The 23,253-nt window shown below is 37.1% G+C and overlaps 1 protein-coding gene across 1 annotated transcript; it reads right to left on the reverse strand.

The window, feature by feature from the left end:
- Positions 1-849: 849 nt before the first annotated feature.
- On the reverse strand, positions 850-23,087 carry Hsp60A (Heat shock protein 60A). Its single transcript, XM_067105183.1, has 9 exons — positions 22,753-23,087; positions 15,194-15,365; positions 5,107-5,354; positions 4,371-4,524; positions 4,107-4,166; positions 3,744-3,910; positions 2,463-2,673; positions 1,708-2,262; positions 850-1,519 (listed from the first exon to the last, which is right to left on the reverse strand). Exons 2-9 carry the CDS (start codon positions 15,362-15,364, stop codon positions 1,355-1,357), a joined length of 1,731 nt encoding a protein of 576 aa, XP_066961284.1. The 5' UTR covers position 15,365; positions 22,753-23,087; the 3' UTR covers positions 850-1,354.
- Positions 23,088-23,253: the final 166 nt, after the last annotated feature.

Genomic DNA, 23,253 nt, shown 5'->3' on the forward strand with positions numbered 1-23,253 from the left:
ATTGGTTGGTAATCCCTTTAAATAAATGTTGTATGATAACGTTGTTTACATCAACTAACATATTTGAAATTTTAATTTTGCACTAAAAGTATTTTTCAATCTTCACATTAAAAATGACATAATACTAAAATTAGCCGCACACCTCTCAAATCTTTGACAAAGCTAATTTACTGTTGACAAAATTACAACAAATTAAATGCAGCCGATGAAAATACACCAGCAAAAAGATGCAAAACCTGATTCTAATAAATTGTCTGCTAAATATTTACAATGCAAGACACTAGTTCAAGTGTCAATGTCTTATTACAGTCCCAGAACGAACATTCTAAGATTCACCTTGTTATATACTGTACATCTGGAGAACAACTCATCAACGGTAAACTTTGTACACAACGGGTCAACGTATTTTATTTCAAAATTTACATTTTTGTAGCACAGTAGCTCAAACGTAGTTGCTACCAACAGAGGTTATTTGGTACAATACATGGCTTATGAATACTTTTCATTTTCATGTCTCAGATTCTTCAAGCAAGCCCTTGAGTCTAGTATTGAATGATTGATTATTATGAAATTTAGGTCTTGAAGACCAAGCACCGCAACCCATCGGGATTATTCGGTGCCTACTACACTTCACTCAGCTTTAACATTTAAACATATTTGGACCAAATTCCATTGACAACTTAACTGCAGCTATTGTACTTACAACTTGACTGCAAGGTGAACAGTTTCAACTGGCCATCAGACTATCTCAAACCCTTCCTCTTGGATTAGCGTTCATAATCCAAGAATGTTGAAGCTGCTATCAATCAAGCATGAACAAGACAACAATGGGAAAAGAAAACACAGTACAAAAATCTTAACTTTTAATTAAGGGATAGATATGCTCATTCCCCATATAACAAAATTAACTATATGTACCACATATCTACACTTTGTACAAACATACAACATACTTCACTGTCAAAAATTAATCATTCGGGCCATTTATTCACATAAAAGTTATGAGATGAATATGATGATGATGATAAAAGTGAATCGTTTGTCAGTTTACAAGAGCACATCAATGTACATCTTGGAATGATTTGTTTTCATGCAAATTGTGCCTACAAACTTGGGCATGTAGTTACTTTAGAACAATTCAATTTACTCCTGAATCCCCAAGACTGCAATCAGAAAGCTTATGTCAGCCATTGCAATTACCAGCATGAAAAGCTGCACTGCCAGAGATAACTGCAATATTTTCATTTCTATTTTAAATACATACACTTTCTTTTTGAGACCTACGGAGGAGAGCAATTTTCTCTATGATGCCCCAATAAACACAAGATTTTTACAATGTTAAGTCTTGACTCCATTACATCATTCCCCCCATTCCACCCATTCCTCCCATACCACCCATACCACCCATGCCTCCCATGCCACCAGCAGGTTCTTCTTTAGGAATTTCTGTAATAACGGCTTCTGCAGTAGTCAACAAAGAGGCAACACCCGCTGCATCTGTAAGGGCTGTCCTCACAACCTGTAATTCAAAAACATCCTAAGCATCATACCAAAATCCAACACAGCTACAAATAGCTGAGAATAGATTAAAACCATAATTATCCATAAGGATGATAGTCATTGATGCTTATAATTACAAGTAATCATATTTTAACAATATCAAAAATTTTGCTGGTTTATTAGTACTGAATTTATTACCAAACTCACCTTTGTTGGATCAATGATGCCACTTTCAACAAGGTTCACAAATGTTCCAGTAGCAGCATCATAGCCAATGTCACCAGAAGCTTCCATAACCTTGTTCACTATAACGGATGCATTCACACCTGCATTGGTAGCAATAGTGTAACATGGCGTTTGAACAGCTTTACGGACAATCTCAATACCCATCTTTTGGTCGTCATTAGCTGGAGTTAGCGCGTCTAATGCTGGCAGACAACGAAGCAAGGCAACACCACCCCCAGGTACAATACCTTCTTCAACAGCAGCCTTTGTGGCATTAAGAGCATCATTTACACGGTCCTTTTTCTCATTCACCTCTACTTCCGAAGAACCTCCGATTTTCAAAACTGCTACACCAGATGACAGCCTGGCCATGCGTTCGGACATTTTCTCCTTTTCATATTCTGAACTGCTTTCTTCTATCTGTTCCTTAATCTGCCCCACGCGACGTTTAATATCTGATGGATTACCTCTTCCCTTCAAAAGGAGGGTATCGTCTTTGGTGATCTGGACCTCACCAACTTGACCTAGGTCATGTACCTGAAATCAATTGCAATAAAACATGAGATTACACCCCTTTTGGAATCAACTTTGTACAAGAGGACAGTACCAGCATCCCTTCAAAACTTAGAAATTTAACCAAAACATGGTATGCATCATAAAATCGGCCGCAGAAGTGCCCATAAGTGCTTTAGGGTAATTATACAATTTTAAGCATGCTACTTCACAAATAACCCTACCTGAACATCTTCAATCTTAACCATGCTGGCTTCATCATTGAAAACTATGGCCCCTGTGGCTATGGCAATATCATGAAGGGTATTCTTTCGGTTGTCTCCAAAGCCAGGAGCTTTAACAGCTGCTACCTGGAGACCAATCTTTAAACGATTAACCACCAGAGTGCTGAGTGCCTCACCATCAATGTCTTCAGCGATGATAAGTAGTGGTTTCCTGGAAGAGAAGAATCAAATATTAAATCTTTACAAATGCATCATCTTATTTATAAAAATAAATTAATTTCTTATGACTTCTTCAGCTGGTAAAACAGAGCTCCTCCTTGGCGGTCATAAACCCAGATAATTTGTTACATCAAAATGCAAAAAAATTAACCAACAAACCACTACTATTACTTGGGTACATTAAACCACCCCAATCTAAATCTTGATTTACTTGACCAATAAAATTATTTGTATTTAAAGAGAATGATAATTGGATCAGGAAGTAGCAGACAAATAACCATGGAAAAGGACATAAAAAATAAAGGGGGGGAGGGCAGATGGAGTAACTTTTCACTCCAAGCCGAGACCCGATTCACTTAATGGATGCCACATATTGCCTACATCTTAACTACAAATGAAACCTATGGCCTATTGCAATTTACCAGTGATGTAGATATACTGTACCTTAAAACTGACAAGCTATACTTACCACAGAAATCAGGCACCTTGGCATCATGGATTACATGCTCAGTTTGTCAATTTATGACCTAAATTAACACTGATATTAAAGATTTTCTCAGACAAAATTACCTGGGTTACATTGGCGGTAAAACTCAAAATATTGCTAGGAATAAATATTAAATAACTTTCATATAACTACTATGCAAAAGCTCTTACACTATCATTCTTCCAATAATAGTGCAAGCTTTCATATTACTGTATAATACCAACAAAAAACCTATTACATAATCGTTCTGATGATGATATTGTACAATATAAAACCTGTCTCCATTTGGTGAGGTTTACGTCCATGAAGGCTACCCCTCCCCTTTATCTACATACTCTACCCCTGCATGGATCAAATTAGATTACACTATAGGTACTTTGCAGCATCCCTTTGGCAACTATGGTAGTGCTCTGAAATGAACATGTCCCAATCACTTCATCCTCGCTAGGGTTCAAACCCCATCTCTTTATAATGGGGCCAGCTCATTACTGCTTAAAAAAACGAGGAGAATAAGAGAAAAATGTTAGCTATCTATCAATACCTCCTACAAAAACTGACAAACAATTCCTATCTACCTCTGGGCATTTGCAAGTTCCAAAGCAGGAATGATTGACTGGATGGAGGAAATCTTCTTTTCAGATAACAAAAGCAGGGCATCTTGGAACTCAACTTTGGCACCTTTACTAGAGTTAATGAAGTATGGAGAGATGTAGCCACGATCAAACTTCATTCCCTCAATGACCTGTCAATGAAATCCAGATTAACTCTTCACAGAATATGTTCTTCATGACTTGACAGGTTAAAGCAACCAATATACAGTATTGCCATATTATATAGCAACCTAAGTCCTTACTACAATTCTATAGCTTCAAACAAACACCTGCAAAGACTAATTGCAAGAACCTAACATATACATAATGCTTAACAATATAACATACCTCCAACTCATCTTTCATTGTTTTGCCATCCTTCACTGTAATAACTCCATCACGACCAACCTACAAAGATATACAATTTACTGCTCCATAAATTATTGTATATATTCTGTCCATTGTCATTATCTAAATACATTACAACTAGAAACAAGAAGATAGGGAACAATCACCATAAATATCTTGGAGAGTTGCCAATTTAAAAATTGTCAGTACAGCTTATGAAATGAGATATTTTGACAAGATGATAGAAAACTAACCAATACCCACCTTCTCCATGGCCGATGAAATAAGCTGACCCACTTCATTATCACCATTGGCTGAAATAGTGGCTACCTGGGCAATTTCTTCGGGAGTGGTTACTTGCCGAGATAGTGTTTTCAGATGTGCAACAATAGCATCAACAGCTAGCATTACACCACGTCTGCATAATGATAAAACAGCAATGCAGCAATTATGTATACCATGGATGTAACTTTTGAAACATTTTATGGAAGTCCCTTTGAAAAATTAAGATATAACTGCTTTCAATACGGTTTAGCTAATTCTAGTAATACTGATTCTGGAGTATTCTTTGTTACAAACCATAAGCAGGTGATAGTGCCTAAATACCATGGTATTCCAGTTCTAAAGTTTGAGTCCTTGCTTGCTTTTAACTAATCCATCAAGTCAGTCAAAATTTCACTTTAAAAATACCACTTCATTACATAATGCAAAAAGAAAAATATTTATGCCCCGGTAATTGGCGGGGGTTCCGTTCCCGACGGCGTGACAGTAACTGAAAATCACCGATAACCAGAAATGATGATTTCAGCATCGATCTTTGGCTACTGGCGCTGGTAAGTGGATACCGGTGCCGAAAATCCGGTTATCGCTGCTGAAAATCTAATTATCACCGTCACCAGACAAGTGCCAAAAAACTGGATTGCCGATAACCAAACCCTCCAATAACTGGGGACTACCTGTGAATATATATATAAATATATATTATATAATTTGTACTAACCTAACTTCAACTGGATTGGCTCCTTTACTGATTCTCTCAAATCCTTCTTTGGCAATTGTACGTGCTAAGACTGTTGCAGTTGTGGTGCCATCTCCAGCCTCTTCATTAGTGTTATTTGCAACATCTTGCACAAGTTTTGCACCAATATTCTGAAATTTGTCCTTGAGCTCCACAGCTTTTGCCACAGTTACACCATCTTTGGTGATCTTAGGGCTTCCCCAACTCTGTTCAATGATGACATTGCGGCCCTGAAGTACGAAAAAAGAAAAGTCAGTACAGCCAGTAAGTACTACTCTTAATATTACGCACCATGTCATAATCTCATTCTGATGAGGTACCATGTCAGACTAACATTTATGAGACCTTTAAATAATTTTGAAAGTGTCGAACCATAGTCCTGCCAGTATCATGGATGTAAAATCTTATGTAACACTTGAGGATCACTACTTCAATGTCTAACTCTTTTGGCCTGATTTTTCCATAACCTATACTTTTCCACTGCTGACAGTGAACAATCCTGACTGCCATAACCTATATTTTTCCACTGATGACAAAGTGGACAATCCTGGTTTTCCAAACCTACATTTTTCCACTGCTGACAAGGTGAACAATCCTGATTTAGCCATAACCTATATTTTACCAATGCTGAAAAAGTGAACAATCCTGTGCCAAACCAAGTAATAACCTGATTGATGGCCTATGATTCTGTGTAAATCTATGAATATGAATACACACCAGATTAAAATCATATCACAGATGTAGAAAATAATAATGGAAATTGTAATCCATTGTAGCTGGCAATTTCTAATTATTAACTGATAATGGTTAGTGCATGTTTTCAAATATGCACTTACAATACTGAAGGCAAAACCCACTGTTTTTATGAATTGCTTTCCATTTATTTTTCTCCTCACTAAATATAATTTACTTCTATTTACCCGAATGATGGATTATGGAGGATTATGGAATTCATCATAACAATAAGAACACCACACGAAATACTGTCTCATTGTAAAATTGGTCAGTCTCTTCTGACCAATGGTATTCTGTGGTCTGGGAACTCCTGTGGTTAGGTTTGATTTTGAATCAGCCGCCACTAGTTTGCTGAGCGGCCATGAGGGCGGTGCCACATATTGTTTACAACTTCCTGACATCACAAATTATGTCATACCTCTTTTGTTTTTATGAACACAACTGTTAGTAATGAAAATGTGTGAAGTCAAATATGTTTTCGATATTAACTTAAAGGAATAAATATTTTTTAAAGATTCCACTTGAGAAGGGTCTACTAAGTCAAAACTTTTGATCAAAATAATGAGACATTACTCTTAGAGTGCTTGAAAGACTTACAGGTGATACGGTTTTGATAATTTCTTTTATATATAACTATATTTACCCCTTTGATATGCCACCCATGAGATCAGATGATGCTAGAGGTAAGACGCGCAAGCATAAATCTTTATCTATATTAGAAAATGTTTCTATCCTTCCCTCCCGTTAGCAAATGTTTAGTGTTTATTTTCCTCAATAGATGAAGGTGTGCTCTGTTTACTTTTTGACGGCGAAGTGTCATATGCACTGAGTGATTGCCGAAATTCATTCTTTTTGTCATTTCATTACCCTCTACAATCAAAATAAATGACAAAGAAACTAAAAGCTATAATTATGACGATAGTAAATTTATGAGATGAAAGTCACTGATAATATTCTGCAGATTCTGAGAAAAGTTAAATAGTTGACTTATGGTTAGGCTAACTCAGGAATGTAGACTAAATGTGTGAAATAATGTACACTTATTTTAAAGAAAATTATACAGTATGAAGTTATAAAATTATAAAGTGAAAATATATGAGTAATAAAATAATAAAAAGTGGTGTCAGAACTTGGCCAAATAGTACCGCTAAGTCAGCAGCTAGGCTATTTGTATATGGAATTAGCTTACAAGACTGTTTCCATAGGGGCTTAATTTTTTAGGGGTGTATTCTATATTCCAAGATTTTCTGTGGTCCAGCAGTGGCCTGGCCCCAAGGTTCCTGGATTTTAGAGGTTGAACTGTACACCAACAGTTAAAACATTTTCTGCAAACTTATAAAAAATAAAACTTATTTGGATACTTACCTACTGTTAAAGATAGCTTATGGTATAGTATATCTCCCTGTTGACAGGAGAGTTCAAATGACTGTCTATTACACCTGTATTCCACCTGATGTGTTTTGAATGTCTTGCTTGTCAGATTTCTCCTTGACAACCCACTAAGTAGTGGGGAGGTTGGGCAGCTAGGCAAGATCCACTCTGCCAACTGAGCTGAAGGTTTCTTTCATGAAACCCAAAAAACCTGATCTGGAATGCTTTCTGGATCTTACTGCTGCCAGAAGTTGGATGCCATTCAAGGAGCAAGGCTCTTGTATGTGTGTGCAGCAATGAGTAGCTTTGCGGGAAAGCCCTAAAAAACAACAGTCAACTAAAATTAAATACCTTTACAATACACAGGTACACTCCTATATTATATATGTACCTTCATGCTCCCCAAAATATAAAAAACCAGGATGTACAACAGCTAAAAGATTGCTCATTGTTCAGTTTAGGAAAAGACTACCCACTACTGGAAGTGGACGAAGGGCTCTACCATTTTCAGACATGATTCTGCATACTTAAGGTAGTCAGCGGCAAAAGCCGAACTGCACTTCTACTGCGCTGCATTAATCACATCCTCAAGCAACAAATTTGTCATAAAACTCATAACCAGACTTACATTATGAATGTTTAACCTTCAACAAAGGTACAAGGTATGGAGCTAGTTCTCATGCGCTAGCCTAATCAAATACGTCACAGAGAACCTTGTATTCTTTGATGGACATTCTAGCCTTCTATAACCACAAAACAAAAGGTTATCTTTGCCTCTTCCAAGCTTAACCTTTGACAAAGACAATATAACTACAAAACAAAAGTTAACTTTGCCTCATCCAGGCTTAACCTTAGACAAAAATGTTCTAGGTTTATGAGAACAACAAAACAAAAGGTTAACTTTACTTCTTCCAGGCTTAACCTATCTAGGTAAATTTTAACGGCCCTAACAGGAGAGAGATATGTTTCCTCTTCTTCCCCACCATAGTGGTTCAATTTGAAATTCTTCAGTTATTACAAAAACTTTGCCTTAACACCATTCTCAGCTCTAAGGCAAAAAGATAAAATAGCATTCCCCTCTACAACAGCTTCAAGAGAGTGCTTGTAGTAAACTTACGGTTTTAACTGTCGATAGTGCTAACAAAGAGTTTCACAGTAGATACTTCAAAGAAGTAATTCCAGAAACTCAAAACAATCAGCAGATAAATTTTTATAACTGTAAACTCCACAGAGATTGATATGGAGTTGTAGGGGCTTCACTTTCAACTGATCAACACCTGACGGTGCTGATCATTAGCCATATCCAATTGCACATGACGCAATACCGAGGAAAGCATGTACCTATAACCTTGAAAATAGACAGAACAGAGAACAGAATACAGAATTTAGGCCAAAGGCAAGGCGCAGGGACCTATAGGTCATTCTGAGCTGAAAAAGGCAACTGACTGTATGGTGGTTTGAAAGGTGTAACAGGAGGAAAACCTCGCAGTTGCACTATGAAACAATTATTAGAGATGTGGAAAGTCAGACTGAAGAAAGAGAATATGAATGGAAGTACTGTAGAAGGAATGAAAGAGGTTGCAGCCAGATGAAGGGATGCTGCAAAGACTAAGAAATGCCTACAGTGCAACAAGTGATGTGCACTGACAGCACTATCCCACCATACAGGAAGGAGTAGACAGTGAAAAACTCACTATGTCTCAGAAAGTGCAGAAACTTTGATGTCTACACAGTTCAGGTGCTCAAAATTCATTTACCCACCCAGATCAATATACAAACCTCTGCTTGATACAAGGCCATGGTTGTTTTCCACTCAAGGATAAAATCTGTGCTACCTTTGAAAATTCCCTTATTGGGAGGAGATGGTTGATCATCTCCAAGCAGCAGGTGTGGGATCCGAAAGTTAGTGAAACTGCATGGAATTCTCTAGTTAGAGTTGATTTCCCCTTAATGGGAGAATATGAGACATTTACCAAGAGTGCTATCAAGTCCAAAAATCATTCTCTCTGAGGTTACTGGAGCCACTGATAATTCTTTTACTCGAAATTTATTCAATACTTTCCTTAAGAGTAAATAAATGGGGAAGGCATGAGTCTAAATTGGGCCAAACTTGAGGAAATGAATCCATGGCTCAAGCCTGAGGGCCCTCAAAGGAGTACTAATAGTAGACTGGTCGTTCCTGTTCATCCGCATGCTTATAAGTCCACAACTGAGCATTCCTCCATTCCACAGCAGCCGTCACTCACGGATGCACTGTAATGACCACTCGGTAGACAGGCTTGTCCTTCCTGAATCCTCAATTGCCAAACACACACACTGTCCTTCCACGGAATGAACTAGAAAACCAGTACCTGTACTATGCTGTTCATCTTCACTGGAAAGTTTCTGACCAAGTGGTTGTGTTGTAGAAACTCATCCATGCAGCCAAGAGTTCGAGCACTCTGGGATAAACGTACCTGGAATCTTCGATGGTCTTTCCACCACCCTGACATCTCAAGGTTTACTGGGTGTAATATTCATTACTCTATGGCATATTGTGAGTCAGTGGAATGACACTTGTTATAACTTTATTTTATGCTCCAAGACTGAGGGGAAAAAACAAAACCTGGATGTAAGTTTAAGAATACAGTAAAGTTGTTAACTCTCATTTTGGTGTCCCTCCTACATAACCTGGCGAGATGGTCCTGGATTTACTTAAAAGTTTAATTAATGTTTGCCATAAGTTGCAATTGTCCCAGATTATTCTGACAAATTCTCCAGAGAGGTCATGTTCCCTAACAAAGAAACCCACTACTGTGTAAGAAGCTTTCTTAAGAGATAAAATTCTTTGAGAACCATGAAGTGCCTATTAATCTCCTGACAGAAAAGCTGGCACATTGCAAAAGTATAACCTAATCACCAGATAAGGAATGGACTGGGGAAGAGTTAGGGAAGCTTACTAAAAATCAGATAAGGAATGGACTGGGGAAGAGTTGGGGAAGCTGACTAAAAATCATAATGTCCAGAGACTGAATGAGGTGAAGCAACAGATCACTGGCCTTCGGAATACTGTCGACAAAGTTGGGAGACTTGAAACAGCCGATTCAGTATAAAAGAATTCTTGCTCCTAAAGATGACACCATTTGCCAATGGGCAACAAATTCCTTGTGAATACCAGAGGTGATGCATACAAACCAAAATAATGTGACTTGAACAGCAATACTTTCCCTACAAATACACAGCCAAGGAACCTGTGTGACTGGGGGTGTTCTGATATAAGGAAATTGCATCTTGCACGTACACCGAAACATTCAATCATTCTTTTGGAAAGTCACTAAAACCATGCTGGAAAAACCAAGAATAGGGACGGACACACGAAGTTGCTGTCTCAATAAGTCCAACACTGGGCAGAAATATCTGGCTGCCTATAGTGCTAGGAAAGAGTCGGAGATAAAATTCCAGTGAATTACCAACACCTGCTCCACAACATCCTCTCTAATTACAATCTCCTATTGAAGAACGAGGTAATTCTGCTGGAGAAGACACACAGGAACGGGTAACTATCAGGGGGCAAAACCCTTTTGGACTCACATGGACCACAGTATGCCTCCTCCCAGGTTTGCAGGGGAGTTTGACAGGGACTGGGTTTATGAAATCCCATAGGGCCGGATAGTCACCTCCTCCACTTCACATCCAACAAGACGCCTTGCCAGTGGCTGTCTGCTGATACCTGGGACAGCAACAGGCTCGGCTGAGGGGGAAATCACCCGTGTGAAACCCCCCGACCTCCCTTGGACTTCCCCTTTGTCTCCTCCCAGGTTTGCAAGGGGAGTTTGACAGGGACTTTCCGTCTAGGAGCATTGGGGGACAAGTAGACACCTCCTCCACTGCACACCACTTCACTATTTCAAGGTTAACTTTTGTTATCCCAGACACAAGTCTGGCAACGGCATGGGAAGGAAGCAAGGGAACCAGGCACGCGCGCGCACACACACACACAAAAAGGGTGGGGGGGCTAGTAGTAAGAGAAAAATGGATGGGGAGTAGGTGCCAGATTACACTTGGATCCCTGGGCCGCCCTGATCTACTGGGCGCTCGGATCCACTGGGCGCATGGATCCGCTGGGTGCTCGGATCCACTGGGCACATGGATCCGCTGGGCGCTCGGATCCACTGGGCGCATGGATCCACTGGGGGCATGGATCCACTGGGCACTCGGATCCCACTGATCGCATGTTTCTCACTGAGCGGTTTGCCAGACGCTGGGTGCTCCCAGGTGTAATTGGTGCCAGGCAACTGGGCATCAAACAAGCTAATATCTAGTAAGCTAAGATATCGGGAGCTGGTGGGCGTTCCTGGGTATTTGGAGCCAATCCTCGGCTGTCAAGAATGTTAATTCTTTCAAAAGCCCAGCGCAACCAAAATAAGCACAATTCTCTCCTACTATGTTCTGCCCTTACACTTTTTCAGTTCTCTGCAAAGGAAAGTGTAATAACATGATTTTAATTAATTCTTGAAGTACACAGAGTACCATCATACAGACAAATCTCAACTCCTAACAAACATTATTTGAGATTTATGGAGATATAGTATATCATTATCGGCCCTGTAAAGAATGCAATGTATACATTTTATTACGCTACTCGATATATATGGAAGCGAATGCAAAGTTTACTTTACCACATTACTCTGCAACACTTTACATTATTACATTACTCGTCGTAGTGTATGCAAAGTTTACTTTATTACATTACTCGCTGTAGTGAATGCAAAGTTTACTTTGTTACGTTAATCGGCAACACTTTACATTATTACATTACTTGTTGTACAGGTGAGAAAAACCAAAGATGTAATTTCACTATTGAAGCCTAGAAAAAAAAAAAAAGAGAGTTCAGTAGCGAACGTAAATACCAGTTTGGCAACGAAGCAATGTTTATAATATAGTACGCCACTTGGCAAAGTGGTTAAACAATTAACTGCAATTTTCACTGTACAAGCAAAAACTGATATACCAGACTCCATTTAGTAACAACAGAACAGGGAAATAACTCATCCTGAAAGTTTTCGGCTGAAGCTACTCTACTTTTGGCTTGAACACCGAAGTCCGGTTAATAACCGGTGAAAATAGAAAAGCTGCTGCCGACACCTGATGTCAACACCAGACGTCACAGAAACAGACTGAGGATTCTCTGCTTAGTCATTCCTAACTATCTCATTAGGGGACGAGACTAGTCACCTACACAGAACATCGGTGTCACTACAGCAAAATTTGAATTTAAGCTACTGAGAATAAATGAAACTAATAGCTATGCAATTACTTGGTAAATTACTTATATAAAAATGAGTTTTTCAGCAACTTTGGCCAGCACAGACAGAACAAAGATTGGCCTGTAGTTACTGCAGTCTGCAGATATGCCACTCTTTGGAACAGCCACTGTATTGCTAAGCTTGCCCTCATCCGCAAAGATACTACATAGACATAAAAACCTAAAGATTCTACTTACCCTGGGAGACAACACACTAGAAACATTTATAAAAAATAAATGGTAGAAACCATCAGGATCTTCACCACCCCAGCTATTATGAAGAAAACTATAATTTACATTTGAGCATCACATTGCCAAGTGACTGGGCAGAAATCAACAAGAAGAATCCCTTTACTTCTTTTTGTTCACCCAAATGTGTGAAATTTATTGTTCATTATTTAAGGAAAACCCAGTGGAGTTTTTAGATGACGAAACCAAGGAGGACATTGCAAAGGAAAAAACACATTTTCCAACCAGTTTCTAGTTGAATATATAGATGGTTTGCCTAGAACAGTGGTTCTTAAACTTTTTTGCCTTGTGCCCCCCTCTGCATTATGTATAGACCCCATGCCCCCCACCCCTGAAATTTTTGTCAACTATAATCTACAAACAATATGTTGTCTATTTGTATGCTATTATACTTATCATAACAATAAAATACAATTCATAAACAAGACTTGAAAATAAAATTGACTTATATTTTGAATTTTTGGCATGTTTTGAGATAATGATTAGAAAATATATGGAAGCAGTGATAACGTTTTTGGCAATTTTGTAAATGACATCACAAATTAAAAAAATAATTGGCACCATCTGGCAACTCTGCTTGCGGCCCCTTGGAAGCTTCTGGCACCTCCCTAGGGGGGCGCCCCCTCCAGTTTAGGAATCACTGGCCTAGAATATCACATGCACTAAACTGGTACAAGTCAAATGTAAATGAAATGAAACCATTCATTGCTCTACTGGCTCTACGTTTCAAGGAATGGCATACAAAAGAATAGTTTTCCCTTTTATGTTTCATGCATGTTACCTTTAGGATACAAAATTGCAAATTAAATTCTTCTATCTTTTCTTATCCTACATTATCTAATATCGTAATGTTTACATAAAAATAAATACTGTATCAATGTATAAAAAAAAAACACGGACACTAGCATAGACCACATGACTGCTTTGCATGCGAGAAAATGTGATGCTTAACAGGTTACTAGAGGAAGGAGGCATATACTCGTTGACAGCTAAAGAAATGAACAAGTGCACTTCAGGGAGAAATGAATACCAGAAAAGGATTTAGAAGAAGTAGATGTAAGAAATTGGTTTAATAATTGACTGAGTCAACATAACATTGTCTTACCTATAAAGCTTGTCATACCAGTGCTAACAACTAGAAGTTGCAAACATTGCGAAGATTAATGTTTACCAAAAAGATCTTTCTGCTAGAAGATTAAACAAGGGTCAGAGAATGAAAAACAAGAGGCAGGTGACAGAGGGCACTGAACCACATTACCCAGACAACCGACCCAGTTCCCTGGAAGCTTGGGCTGCAGACAAGCGAGGGTACCAACACACTGAGGGGACTGAACGGTTCCCTAACGTAATTTCAGACAAAACTTTTATTGACCAAAATCGGGTTTACATCCTGTTCTAACTTCTCAATATGTTTTTCCTAAACCGAAGGGGAACGTAAGGCAGAGCTGAAGATAAAGTCTCAGTATTAGCTAAAGCATCAGCAGAGGAAAAAGCCAAGTCTGAGTAAGAATAACTACAGACAAAGGACCTGGAGAAGGGAGGAAATGACAGATTTATGACCCAACCTAACTATCTGCTTTTGCAATCTGCTTCCCTTCTCTCCCTGTACTAATGAACTTTAGCTCTAGTACCTTAGAAAACCCCTACTTTCCTCACAGCCAATCTCAAGATCACCTCAGACAATGTTGTATCTACCTGAATCTTCAAAATCCTGTTAACCACATAGCCTAATCATTCCTACAGAGGCTGTCATTCTTAGCCTTGATTCTATTGGAAGGCATCCTACGAAAAATAAATGTACAGTATAGTGAAAGCAGCAAATAGTCAAAACCACGAAATACCAACACACTTCTATGTGCAATGGCAAAGGAGAACCCTGACAAGAGCTAAAACATTTGAAAAACAACTGGTGGAGAACAAGTGTACTAGGCAGTTATCTGAATAGCCATTTGATCTTTTCTTTTGCTGGAATGCCGACTTGCCTACCGGTGAGGTGATACAGCATAGGCTATCTTTAATAGTAGGTAACTTTAATCCCAAATAAAATCAACTGAAGAAATTTTGTCAGAATCTGCATAATTTTTAATTAACCATTACAAAATATTCAAAAAGCAGTAATTTAATCAATATCTAATATTTAAAAAGATGTAATTTAGTCAATAAAATCTACACTTCATTATTAATAAAAGCAAATCCTTTGGGCCTGCCCTACTAGAGCCGGGTAAATTACCTCAGTGGTCTGGTTGAAGTACTGTACTGTAATTGGTATCAACAACAAGGGCCTTTACAGCTTTTATTTCTGAAGAACTTTAAAGTTTCTAATTCAATTTTCAAATGTACATAATACAAATGAGGACAATAACTGGAACAGTTGATTTTTAAACAATAGCTATGACTCAGTTTGTTAATGGCTCACAGGTAGATACAAACCTTAGGTCCCATGGTTACCGCTACAGCATCAGTGAGCACATCAACCCCTTGCAGCATAAGGGCCCGCACTTCTGAGCCAAACTTGACATCTTTGGCATACTGTCTGTTAATCAAATGCCTTGTAGCATTCCTAGTAACAGGTGCTCTTAAAAGTGAAGCTGCACGGTACATTCTGAAACAGCAAAAATAATAATATCAATAACAGTGCACATCACAAACCTTGAATATTTTCTGGTATCCATCTATGTACTGTTGTAACTAGCCATGTAAAGGGAACGGCAATGCATAGCCCTCTATTCCTTTAAATCTTTCAAAGCAACTGTTACTCCCTGTTTTGGGTTTTGTCTCACACCTGTCATTTCCTGTATTTTGTTTTCTTAATGAATAGTATTACTGCATATATTTTTGTTTCTCTGACAAATTTCTTTCATTGCACTCCCTATAGGATATAATAATAATAATAATAATAATAATAATAATAATAATAATAATAATAATAATAATAAATAAAAAAATAATAAATAAATAAATATTAAATAAAAATAAAAAAATAATAATAATAAAATATTAAATAAAAAAAAAAAAAAAAATAATAATAATAATAAAGTGTTTAAATGCATATACATGCACACAAACACTCATCACTTGTGTGCAGGAATACTTTGTCAGGCAATTATTTTCTTTAGCACTAAAATTACATAGCATTTGCAGAATTGCATTTTTGCAATTCCTCACTACATTCTATTAACCATTCATCACCTAAAAGGAAAACAAACTGGTTTCAATGTACAGCACTGTATGTGCTTAATGTATTTGATTTTTTTTTTCTTTTACAATGAACATGGATTTTTACATTTTTCTTTATGAAGGGCTTATTCTTTACAACATAACGTAAGTACGCACTTTGACCAATTCCTGGACTGACACACTATTGTAAGCTAGTTTGCATATATATATATATATGCACTGTATGCAAAGAAATACAGTATAATGATTGCACATTTACATGCATATTGTATGATGGCATGCAAAGTTTGATTTCACATGGATTTTACTATAAGAATCCAGTTCAATTATATACTGTATGTCAATGAATTCCCCAGTATCTTTCTTTCCACTCAAAACTAACACTTCAGCATGCCTTACAGCATTTACTTCAGTTACTGCTTTATTTAAAAGTCCCTTGCCATTACAAAATTATTCTTCCTTGCTATATAGTTATTTACCTGGCCCTAGACAAGTTCTATGGGTTATAATGATGGTGGCAAGGTGAAAGATGAATGACTTTGAAGACATACTAATGATAGGAATTTCCCCAATTTTCATGTAAGAGATCTTCAGGAATTTCCCCCAATTTTTATGAACCACTTTTAAATTGTCACCTCCTCCTTGTGTGTATTTTTACTGGATGTGGAGAGGCATTGTCCATAACTGTAATGGATGACAGTGGTAAGTTGGGACGAGGAGTTGTGTAGCAAATAATTTTTAAAACAACATAGTTAATTTGGTAACAATAACCACCATAGTTTTTTGGACATGGGACAAAATTTTTTACTTCTGGCATAAAATAATGCTTGTGCCTGCATGTGAATCAACAACCCACACTTTTTTCCTGTTCAAGGCCTCTTAAAAAAATTGCTAAAGAGGGTGTGTGGATTCAGTGTTTGATACTAAAACAGTTATGTAAGTAAAATAAAAAGAAAAAGCTTATGACAGAGTGGATATTATTATTAATATTCAGAAAATGAACCTTATTCATATGGAATAAGCCCACAGGGGAAATTGTCTTGAAATTCAAGCTTCAAAGAATATGGTGTTCATTAGAAAGATACAAGAGGAGGTACAGAGGAAAACAGAAAGAAATCTCACTTATTAGGAGAAAAAATAAATTAAACTAATAAATAAATAAAAATGCAAATTATTAAAATGTAAAGAGAACTGTATTAAGGTAGTAATAAAATGCATCTTCACTTGAACTTTTGAAGTTCCCATTACACGACATCCTCAGGGAGACTGTTCCACAGTCCAACAGTGTGAGGAATGATGACCTCTGGAACTGTGAAGTTTGACAGCAAAGCAAATTTACTGCACATCAGTGCTGCTATTCAGCAAACCTAATTGCTCTCGGCAGGAAAGTGGGATCAGGGAATAATTGTGAAAGTGAAAGATCGCTTAAAATACAACTTATGAAAAACTGACAGAGACCATCCGTCAACGGTAAAACCTACCACCATGAACCACTCTAGCTTTGAGATAAATCTATGGCAGAAACAGACATCCACACCAGAAAGCAGTATTCGAGTAAAAGAAGGATAATTCACCAAAAACTGGCTGCACTGATTTTATCAATATGGGAGGTGTTGAGAAGGTACAGTACACAGGAAAAGTTATTGACAGCAATTTACGTTTTATCACAAATTTGGAGACTGTATTGTAAACTACTGACAGGAGTTACTGGTTCAATATAAAAGTGGGTCTGTAACAAAGGTGTACTTTTCTGTGGATGTTCAATACCTTCATAGACTTTGTGATCTAAAACAAAAAAAGCTGTACAGGTTGGCCATCACTAATCCGGCATCATTGGGACCTAGAGGGTGCCGGATTAACCATTTATTAGGCTAGAATACACGAAACCCAGTAACTAAGCACCTCATCCTAGAATTAAAATATCCCATAAATCAGTACAAGTTGGTTAATAAAGAAAAGACAATTATCAAATACAGGTAGTGCTCAAGTTACGATAATTCGACTTATGATATTTCGAGTTTACGATGGGGTTAGCAATTAATACTGATACGAAAATATTTAGGAAATATTTTTAGATTTCGCACAGGCGCAGGCAGTGAGAGAAAACAACTTCTTTTCCTCCATCTCTTTATTCCATCTGCTAGTTAAAAAGGTAAAAGAGAATGATAAAAGTATTGTTAGTAACGTTATACTCTTGCGTAAATGCATACAGCCATAAACAACCGAACGGGAAACTGTTGTTTTGCTAATAATCGTCGCGGATAACAACTGTTATGCTTGTATTTCAACCACCATACGGTTAAACAATTACTGTAGTTATGTTACAAATGATGTTAACAGTACAATAGGACTAATATATTTTTTACACTATAACCTCATTCGCTTTGGAGAAAAGATCGGCAAGGAAATATACTGCTGCAGTAACTTTAAGCTGCAAGTTGTAGCTGAAGCTGAGGAAGCAATGTTCAAGCTGCTAATGACTATAGATTATCGTGCATCGGCAACATGGATGAAACTTGACCGTATATAAAATTGGAGAATGTATTTTAATCAAAACTACTGGGCATGAAAGAATACAAATTACTGCTGTTTTCACGCCGATAAAAGATAAATACGTAAACCTCGTATTATGATAAATTCAAGAGAAAATAGCGAACGGAATCTTGATTTTTTTCTTACACAAAACAAACATGCCCCCAAAACGGCCACGAACGTCACATATTAACGAAAAAAAATAGCTAAATTAATTTCACGACGAAACGTATTTAAGTTATATTTCGATTTAAAAACATTTCGTATAACGAAAAATATCCTTGTCCCAAATAAAAAAAAATATCTTCATTTACGCTTACTAGAAGCAAGAAAAGCTCTCTAAACTGAGTTAAATGCGGCAAAATAAACACCGCGTTATCGATTCCAAAAACAAAACATTGATCGCAATTTATAATAAAAAAGCAATATGAGAATATATGCAATTGGATACAATGTAGTAAAGCATAACTTTTTAAAAGATCCATGAAAAAGATGCACATTCGTTATGTTGATGTTTGTATAATACTGTTAATATGTGAATAGTTTAGTATAATGTAGGCTAGGCCACTGTATATGTAGCCTATACGATATACCATAGCGTAGGCCAAAAGACAATACAGGTAATAAATGTAAAAAATGGAACAGCAAAAGCATGCCTGTGTTTTCAAACACCTCGAGTTTGTTGAGGCAGCAGACTGCGCCACCAAATCGAAGTGGCCGGCGAGCGAGTTTGCGCGACCTGGGAAATTTGAAAATTAGTGCGGAAACGGAAATTACTGTAGCAGAAATTTGTGCCGGATTACTGATTGTTCCGGACTACTGATTGCCGGATTAGTGATGGTCAACCTGTAGGAGCAAAGCTGTGATATTAGAAAATTCCTGAATGACTGTGGAATCATTGATATTTATAGATAATTTAATACTCTGCTCACTGGGGTTGGTGAAGAGAATCTGCAGAAACTCATAAAAGTTTCAAAATGTTTGCAAGGGAAGATGGATGAGAAAAAATATGAGCAGGAAGGTAAATAGAAACCAGGGAGATACAGCAACGAAATACAACAACCCAACAATTATTTCCAGACAGGTTCAAAGGAGTGCAACTCATTCCAAAGTGCAGTCCAAGGAATAGCAACTTTGTTAGCCAAAGTTATGCTACCTTTGGGCTATCCCAAAAATCCTAGCTATCCACGCAGACATACTGTATATTTCCGTGTATAATATGAGGTAAAAATTTACGACAAATTTTCACTAATTTATATCTGTAGTATAACAGGACAGCTAAATTACAAAACCATCGGTATGTAGGCTAGCTTTTGCAACAACAGTTATCTTTTGAAATACTGGTTATGTAAAGATGTTATTACAAATGCTATTTTACTTACTGTATCCTTAGAAATTTAAAGTAAACAAAATAACAAAGCAGATTCTATATCATGTTTTTCCTACACACGTCGCCTAAAGGAAAACATCATTTTGTTTATGTCTCATCGCCAATCACAAACAACCCCTAACAATATGGTAATGTACAATAATTATTGTACATAATTATCGTTCGTGTGACTGAATTACTCTAAACAGTTACTTACTACCAAACTGATAATGAATTTTTAATGAAAAATTAATATTATGTTACCCTTAATGTTATTACTACTGTAATTACACTACCATTAAAATTTCTAAATGGTTACCACAAGATAAAGATTGCTGTGAGTGCAACCATAACTCAACATTTACATTTTGTCAGCTGGCCTTGTTACATATATAAAAGCTGATTTCACTGATATGGAATTATCCTCAAACATGCTGCTCATTATGAAGATATGCCAATAATACATATATAAGGTAGAAATGGTTTTACTGTATTAGCCTACTTTTGTTTCATTGCCAATTCCAAACAATACGATAATGTACGATAATTATCGTTTGTATGACTGAATCGTTCTAAACAGTTATTTACCACCGAAATGATAATGAATTTTTAATGAAAAATGAATATTATGTTTTACCATAAACATTATTACTACCATAATTACACTACCATTAACATTTCTGAAAGATTACCAAAAGATAATGGTTGCTCTGAGCACACAACCATAAATCAATGTCTTTATTTTGTCAGCTGGCCTCACATCAATAAAAGTTGATTTCATTGATTTGGAATTATTCTGCGAATAGGATATTTATTATGAAGATATGCCAATAATATATAAGGTAAAAATTGTTTAATTACCTTTATTATCAGTTTATTTCATAATGTGTACCTTTTCTTATATGACAGTGGCTACTACACTGCAGCTGAGGATAGCCTACTGATAAAACATCACTTGACGACCCCACTTTTCAGGGGTGAATTTTGCAATTTAAGATCGTTTTTACGCAGAAATATACAGTAGCTAACCTATGAAAATACTGATGATTAAAAATGATCCAAAAATGTAAGAATAACAATACAGTTTTTTTTAAGCCCACGTCACACGACGACACCAGAAACTTGCTACACTTTGTCTCACAAGAGTTTTGTCACAGTAACCAAACCTACTAAAAATATGTACAACATTGATTATCAAGCAAATACACTCCAAAATTTTTCTGACGATAAATACCCTAGGTCATCCAGACTTAGTGTACTGTATACAGCCATACCTTAAGCGCAAATATCTGAGCAAAGTACTTTACAGTTTGTTCAACTTACCCCTGAAAGAATTAAAATGAACAAAATCAGTATCAAAACTAATAAATACTCATAACAACAGTAACATCGTAAAAATCAGTCAGCTGCTTTGGCGCTTCTACAATTTTTCTTATTAAAAGTATCTCCACCATGTCCTCTAAACCTTTGCCTTCCTCTCAACTTTCTTCCCATAATAGTCTAGGTTTCATCCAAGCCATCTCTGCTTCTCCATCAACACTCATCCTTAGCCTATATGCCTAAACCAGCTGAATCTTGTCTTTCATCAGGTCAGTGTCTTTACCATTCTAGCACTAATAATTTCTTCATATACCTGCCTCTCACCCACCTCTGCATCATCATGTTTGCTCCAGCTTCTGCTCCTCCTCCTATATGCCCTGTTTGCATTCTAATTTATTGTCGCATACTACTGCCCAATACCTCCATTTCACCCAAAAGCTGCTTTTATCATGCTTTCTGTCTAAGCTTATAAAAAAATCCATTCTTGCCATACATCATCACCAATTTTACCCCCGATTTCCCTTCACAAGACCCAATCTATGAGATTCCTGCCAATCTTTTACCCTTTTTTTTTAGTCAACTATACCTATGGAATGAATGAAGAGTAGGGGACCAAGGATACTGTTGGCCTTTGAGAGAATATAATGTGATCAGACTTACCTTTACCAAAGCCTAACTTTGCACACTGTGTCCTGACATTGCGAGACCCATCCCAATAGTAATTCATGACTGCATTCTACCCTATATGCTTAGTAAGGGGTAGTATATTGATGTAAGGGTGTGGGAGGGTATTGGGTTAGGTAAGGCTCAGCTAAGGTAGTATGCAGGGGCATTACAGCTGACTTGGAGGGGTTGGGTGAAGCACCTTGGAGGGGTTGGGTGAAGCACAGAGTCCAAGGTAAGGTTAGGTAAAATTAAGTCTCATAAGGTGTCATGTCCTCCAAAATGCCTACTCTAGGCTAGTTAAAGGGGAACCTAGGCCAGATCACTGGCTAAAAATAAAGAATGTAGGGTACAGCAAACAGACGGGTGGGGGTAGATTAAATTCATGAGGGTACTTACGCCTAACTACAAAAGTTACAGGCTATTATGTTAGTTTAGAAGCTACAGTAACAATTTGTCAAGGTGACCACCCCTAAACATTTGCTGTCATTAAATAACACCCCGCTGGTGGAGGGAGGGTACACCAAGCCAAATGACTTAGTCGGGGAACGGTCTACCCTGATCAGGGATTTTAGTCGTTTCATCAATGTACGGCATTGATGCCACCAGTCATTTAAGCCAATGATTTAGTCTCCTAACATAACCCGGGACTAAGACATACAAGCTGTGCTGTTATGTCTAAGATATTGTTTCACCACTTCACCCAGTCGCCATAGTTAGTAAAAAATAAAGAGGAAATCTATGGCACGAAGTCAAGTTTACGTTCGTATCACGGGGGCTAGGCACACAACCATGTGCATTTAGCAAACCGGTGTGGAAACATGACAAATACCAACCTTTTTACAAGTTAACATGTACGCCATGGAACAAATTACATAAAATGTATCTGCATACAACGAAAAATATTAAAAACAAGCATTTTTCTTACCTGAAAATCTTGAATTCTGAAGGTTATCTAATCAAAGGCAACCCGAGAACTAACAATGTGTCGCACCGGGTGATTTCCTAAGGCAAAGAAGCAGACGATCCTCAACTAAAAGGACGCTGGGAGCTTCGAGATAATCACACTCAGTGAGCTTAATGAACTGGTGTGATGCAACAAGCACCTGTTGTGTACATATTCCAAGTAACATGATTTTCATACATATTTGTTTTAGCATTTTTAGTACTTGAAAAAATTACGTATTAATCCCATATTACGACAGGCATTTTATGTTATTTGAGAACACAAGTTACCCCGAATTATTCAACCATTTGTTCATTATGCTTACTGAAGGGCCTATTCTAGAAGCTACTATGTGATCTTGCATTTCAGATTATTTTTTATTTTAGATAATTTTATATCAATATTATGAATATTTCGAAACAAAATTAATAAAATTTGGTATATTTATGTAATTGATTGAAATGATGGTTTTTAATTCTATTT

This window comes from Macrobrachium rosenbergii, chromosome 6 (assembly GCF_040412425.1).
Source record: "Macrobrachium rosenbergii isolate ZJJX-2024 chromosome 6, ASM4041242v1, whole genome shotgun sequence".
Lineage (NCBI taxonomy): Eukaryota > Metazoa > Arthropoda > Malacostraca > Decapoda > Palaemonidae > Macrobrachium > Macrobrachium rosenbergii.

What these genes read in the sequence shown, in the direction of transcription:
- Hsp60A (XM_067105183.1), bottom strand. Translation starts at nt 15,364, where the DNA reads ATGTACCGTGCAGCTTCACTTTTAAGAGCACCTGTTACTAGGAATGCT. An exon ending in CAATGAAAGATGAGTTGGAG is followed by an intron (nt 3,911 to 4,106) that starts GTATGTTATATT and finishes TTTCATTGACAG; the next exon opens with GTCATTGAGGGAATGAAGTT. An exon ending in GCATCATTGATCCAACAAAG is followed by an intron (nt 1,520 to 1,707) that starts GTGAGTTTGGTA and finishes TTTGAATTACAG; the next exon opens with GTTGTGAGGACAGCCCTTAC.